At 37.8% G+C, this 6,099-nt stretch overlaps 1 protein-coding gene across 1 annotated transcript in view; it reads left to right on the top strand.

Moving 5' to 3' along the window:
* tuft1b (tuftelin 1b) overlaps positions 1 to 6,099 on the top strand; it is a 28,399-nt gene that overhangs the window by 13,265 nt on the left and 9,035 nt on the right. Inside the window, exons 2-4 of the mRNA XM_037693438.1 lie at positions 4,489 to 4,620; positions 4,700 to 4,774; positions 4,892 to 4,951. Of these exons, the coding sequence (XP_037549366.1) occupies positions 4,489 to 4,620; positions 4,700 to 4,774; positions 4,892 to 4,951 (267 nt within the window). The remainder of the gene's footprint in view (positions 1 to 4,488; positions 4,621 to 4,699; positions 4,775 to 4,891; positions 4,952 to 6,099) is intronic.

The following is a 6,099-nucleotide window of genomic DNA, read 5'->3' as shown; positions in this document are numbered from 1 at the left end:
CAGAATGCAAGCTAAAACGAGCAGAATGCAAGCTAAAACGAGCAGAACGTGAGCCAAAATAAGTTAAATGCAAGCTAAAACGAGCAGAATGCAAGCTAAAACGAGCAGAACGTGAGCTAAAACAAGCATGATGCAAGCTAAAACAAGCAGAATGCAAGCTGAAATGAGCAGAATGTGAGCTAAAATGAGCATAATCCAAGTTAAAATGAGTAATATGCAAGCTAAAACGAGCAGAATGCAAGCTAAAACGAGCAGAATGCAAGCTAAAACGAGCAGAATGCAAGCTAAAACGAGCAGAATGCAAGCTAAAACGAACAGAATGCAAGCTAAAACGAACAGAATGCAAGCTAAAACAAGCAGAATGCAAGCTAAAACGAGCAGAACGCAAGCTAAAACGAGCAGAACGCAAGCTAAAACGAGCAGAACGTGAGCTAAAACAAGTATAATCCAAGTTAAAATGAGTACTTTGTAAGCTAAAATGAGCAGAATGCAAGCTAAAATGAGCAGAATGCAAGCTAAAATGAGCTGAGCAGTAACTAAAACCTAAATGAGCAGAACAATAGCTAAAAACAAAACAAACAGAACGGTTGCTTCAAGCTAAAATGAGCAGAGCAGGATGCAAAAGTTGAAATAAGCTAAAAACTATGTTTTGCTAAACTGTAGATAAAGCTAAATGTAGCAAAATTGTAGCTAAACAAAATGAACTAAACTATGTTTGGCATAATTGTAGCAAAAGCTAAACTTTGCTTATCAAAACAGTGACTAAAATGTGAGATTAGCTTAAGAAAAAATAAAACCATTATGCTGAAGTAAAATCTAAAGAGAACAATCCAACATTTTTCAGTCGGGTCATCTGGACAGTTTCTTTTTTTGTGCTGAAACGTTTCGCCTTCGATCCAGAAGGCTTCATCAGTCAAGGAAACGCACAACAAAACTGATTCTTCCCCCAACAGCTTACTCCAAATTGGAACAAACCAGTTCTGCTTGTGATTTAGATGGTCTCTTTGTGCCCTCTTCCTTGTTGACAGTCTTGTCAAACTGGTTGAAAACAACAAAGTCCATGCTCAATAATCCAGGTATAAAATCCTGATGATGATCCTGATGAAGCCTTCCGGATCGAAGGCGAAACGTTTCAGCACAAAAAAAAGAACCTGTCCAGATGACCTGACTGAAAAATGTTGGATTTTATACCTGGATTATTGAGCATGGACTTTGTTAAAGAGAACAATGTTTTGATAGAATTTAAGTTTCTTGATTTGCTTTATGGAGGAGTTTGAGCTACAAAGTTACAAAAAGAAAATGCACTAGTCCCAATTTTGCTGAACATTTTGATAAAAAAATAAACAAAATAGCTCAAAATATGCAGAAATTATTTGGTTAGTTTTGTCTCGGTTCAAACCACGACAATCATACATTCTCACTTTATTATTTTTATTTTTTAACAGTGGTTGTGAATGCTTAACAGATTAAAACATTAAAGTCTGGAATAGTTTTAAGTGCTTCCTGGTTAATTGTGACGACCTCAAACTATTCGATGACAGAATACAGATACACTTTCTGTTTGCTCTTCCTTGGTAATAACCGTTTGTGACTGTTCCCTGGAACGAGAGAGCAGTTAAATAATTACGTTTGACGTCTGCTGTTCATCGTGGGTTAAAACGTAGAGAAAAATCAGCTGCGTTCAGTTTTATTTCATTAAATGAGATGGTTTAAATGGTTTGGACGCTTGCATATGAGTTCTAGTGTTTCAGGCTGTGGTATGTAACAAACGTGCGTGTGACTCTCAGGTGTTATTTTCACAGTAAATACCCACAGGGAGTTTCAGCAAATGGCTTTAAGTGCACACATCAACAGTGATGGAGCAGCTTCGTTTTACCGTGTGACAAATTGTTCGCTTATGGTGTGACTTTGAAATATAGTTTGGGATGGTAACACATGAACAGTGACGGCTCTGAGCAAAGTTTGTGTACTTTTCTGACAAAAACTGGACGATTTGTCGCAAAATGTTTGAAGTATCAATGAAGTTTCAGCTGCTGCCAGACTGCATACTCTTCTACTGTATTTATAAACCACTAAACAAATCTAAATTATTTTTTTTATCAGTTTATGCTTTAACTTCTGTATGTTCACGCTTTTTTAAGTCAATAATTAATTTGTGAACACTATCAAATAATAAGACTTTCTTATAAGACTTATTTCTTTTAATAGTTTTGTTCAATCCAATATTGTTGCTTAATTTCTTCTGTTTGTCACAGGTGTTATTATTCTCTAAGTTGTTCCTGACAAATATTCGTTGAAATCGATTTGATGGAGGGAAATAAAGCTTAAAAGTGCAGAAAATAAAATGCAAGAAACTGGGTTCAAGTGGTACCAAAATATGAAAACTGGCTGAAAACTCTTGTCACCTAATCCCAAAGGTTTCTGATGATTAGCAAAGAACAAAGATTAATCTAAAATAATAATAAAAATCAACTACATTTCGTGAAAAAAAAGCAAAATAAACTTTACTGACTTACTTTCCGAGGGTGATGGTGTAGTTACAGGAAGTACAGGATCTGAAAGGTTTGCTGTGTTTAGAGATTTTACCTGACACATTTTTTACAGAAGACAATACGTTCTTCTAACTGTGCATGCTGAGTTAAACACTTGTTAACAGAAAAGTTCAGATCTTTTGAGGTGGGCTTTTGAGGAAAAGTTATGAACACATAATAATATTAGCACAAAAAGTAAAGAAATCTGTGTTTGGTTGATATTTTTTGGGTGTAACGAGGTTTTTTGGCAATAAATCCTGTAACGTTAGAAAGCCTTTTTGTTCCCTCTTTACTGGTGTTGTTGGAACAACACGTGTGGGTTGAAACCTGTGGAAAACTTTCCACTTTTCTCTGGTCCAACTCATCCAGAACACCGTTTTGGTCCGACCCGCTCTCCATCAACGTTGTGATTGGTTAATTTTCCCGTCAGCTGTTAAACTCGTGCTACAGACCCTCTAACTCAGCTTTGCCTTCTCTCCTGACAGTGAAGTCCTAATCGATGTGTTTCTGACAAGTTTCAGAGAATCTGATTGGATAACTGTATTTTCATAGAATTAAAAAAAAAAATAATAATAATCTTACTAAACTGCAAAAGAGTTTACAGAAAATAAGAGAAATGAGCAAAAAAGAAGAACCACATTAAAAATCTATATTTATATATTACAAAATTAAAGTTTAAATGTAATATGTGCTGATTTTATGGGCCTTCTCTGAAGGCATAGAAGGCTCTGAGGGTTCCCCACTGGTTACCAGCAGCCTGTTGTAACAACACTATGTATGTGCGTGTATGCGTTTGATTTTATCTATGAAAAATACTAAAGACAAAACAGTTTGACACATCCAACAAAGTTCAATCAGGTCATCTGGACAGTTTCTTTTGTTTTTATTGAGATGTTTCGTTCTTCATCCAAAGGACTTCATCAGTCCAAGGAGCCACGACAAACTGAGTCCCAGAAGCAGCACACCTGCATAGTGGACCAACCAGTTTGCTGGTGATAAGATGGTTTCTGGGGCCCGCCCTCTCCCCTGTCAACTCCTCTGAGGCAGCCATAGCCAAAGTGGTTTAAAACATCCAAAAAATAAACCATCCAGGTGACCTGACTGAACTTTGTGGGATTTTTTTACCTGGATTGTTGAGCATGATCTTTGATGTTTTGAATCACTTTAGCTATGGCTGCCTGAGAGGGCATGCCCCAGAAACCGTCTTATCACCAGCAAACTGGTTAGTTCACTATGGGTTTGGTGCTTGTGGGACTCAGTTTGTTGTGGCTCCTCGGACTGATGAAGTCCTTTGGATGAAAGTTTGGCACATATTTCAGCATCAACACGATGATTTTCAAAAAGCCATGAGTGAAAAACCTGACTTACAGTTTTGATCTGCTGAAGAACGGTTCATCTGAATCAGGTCTGGGACGGATTTTTAATTTTTTTTTTTTATTATTTAATTCCTATTTTTATAAACATGACTGTTTATTTGCTGGATATTTTTAGTAATTTCCTGATTCATGTGGTAGTTTTAAAGTATCTATAAATAATTTGAAGTGAGCGTGGAGGACAAACAAAAAATATTTAGCTTTTGTTGCCAAGGGGACAAAGCCACGATGACGAATGAAGAGCTTTTCAGTGTTTGTATTTTTAGCTTCGTCTGCTCTGAACTGCTTTGTTGTTTTTTAAGCTGCGGTCAGAATCTGCAGCCTTGTTGTTGTTGTTGTTTTTAACAAGAGCTCAGTGGAAATGTCTCCTCGTTGTTGGTTGCCAGGTTCTCCATTCTGACCGAGGGGGCATCCACGGAGGAAGTTTTACGACTAAAATCCGCCCCTTCTCCCTCCCTCTGCTCCGCCTTTGCTTTCATTCGGAGCTCTTCTTCTCTCATTTCACTGGTTGTCCTTTTCTTTTTCTCAGCCCTCCCACCTTCAATGTTCCACTCATCCTTTTATCGTCTCATCTTTCACTCCAGGAGCACCGCAGACTTCCCAGAAAGGATCAGGATCAATCGGGCAGCGTAGCGGTTGTGCTTCCACAGAAAGCGCAACCGAAACGAGCTGCCGAGCTCATCACTCCCACGGGAGAAGAAGTGGAAGTAATTAAGGTATTTACATAAAAAGAAGCTTGTGAAGGGGTGCGTCTGTGTGAGCCACCTCTCAGTTCCCACGTTGTTTGCTCTTCAGGTTTACCTTGAAGCTCGGACGGAGGCGACACGGAGCGTCAGGATGCTGACGGACGAAGTGTCACAGATTCAGGAGGTTGGTGTCAGACAGAGCTGCCTTGAAGACAAGTCAACATTTTACTGCTACGCCAGAACACTGCAGAGCCATATTTGTGCTTGTGAAGCATTTTAAAAACAGTTTTGCTGTTTCTAGGTGCGATACTGTCTGAAGAGTCTGAGGGAGCAGATGGCTGCCAGACAAAACAACAATCAGGTACAAACTGCTTCACATTCTTAAAGAAACATGTCTGTAACGCTGTGTAACACAGTGACGCAGCTTTCTTTAGCAGAATTTGATTTCATCTGTTGGTCATTTTATGAACTGGATGGGGAGGAAGTGGAAGAAATATTTGACGGCTTAAATTAAACCTACTTTAAAAAGATTATTACTTTAAAAGAAGAGTTTAGATATTTGAAGTGAGGTTCTGTGTAAAGGTAATGAATAATTATCTTACCTGTTGTAGATAACTATTTAATTGGCTTCAGTTTGAAATAAAAGAAGTGTCTTTCTGGCCTGATCAACTAAATAACCTCCAGCCTGAGTGGAGTTTTGCTGTTTTCCCTCAAAGATTTCAGAGCAGTTCATACAAGCACTTTTTAAAATAAACCTTTACCGTATTTTTCGGACTATAAGGCGCACTTAAAATCCTTTAATTTTCTCAAAAATCGACAGTGAGCCTTATAATTAGGTGCGCCTTATGTATTAATTTTAGTTAGTGACCTCAAACTGATATTATGTGGTTTTGGTAAATGAGGTGAAAAAAAGTTTGACTTATCAAACCGTTTTGTTTCACTTAATGCGCCTTATAATCCAAAAAATACTGTCAGTTTCACCTTTACACATTTAATATGGCAGAAATATGATGATATTCCAGCTAGAAATGCTCCAAGCTGTGCCTACAGCTACAGTAGCTACTGATGCAAGTTATGCCCACAAATTGTTATAAACCTCATCATGCAAAATTGACAGTGGTGCATATATTTATAAAACAACATTTGCCTAAACTGATATAATATCTTTTGAGAGATTGTTGTTTTAAGACGGCGGTGATCCACTTTGGCCCAGTGTCAGACTAGACATTAGCTTGTTGATCTGGTCAGAATTAAACACTGAGGGTGTTCAAGTGCTATCTACAACACGTAAGATATTTATTGTTCATAATCTTTCCACATAATTCCACTTCAAAATATCTGAACTATACTATACTTAAAATAATTGTGGTTTTGCGTTCTTACAATTGCAAAGCAAGAGCAACGAGCAGCACATTTAATCTGCCAAATAAAACATTTTTAAAGACGGCAAGCCTCTATAGTAGTCCCTCGTTTATCGCGGGGGATCCGTACCCTGAAGCCCCGCGATAA

The sequence above is a fragment of the Nematolebias whitei genome, chromosome 19 (genome assembly GCF_014905685.2).
Source record: "Nematolebias whitei isolate Nwh7 chromosome 19, NemWhi1, whole genome shotgun sequence".
Lineage (NCBI taxonomy): Eukaryota > Metazoa > Chordata > Actinopteri > Cyprinodontiformes > Rivulidae > Nematolebias > Nematolebias whitei.
The sequence above is the reverse complement of the archived record's forward strand: the minus strand, read 5'-3'. Positions and strand labels throughout refer to the sequence as shown.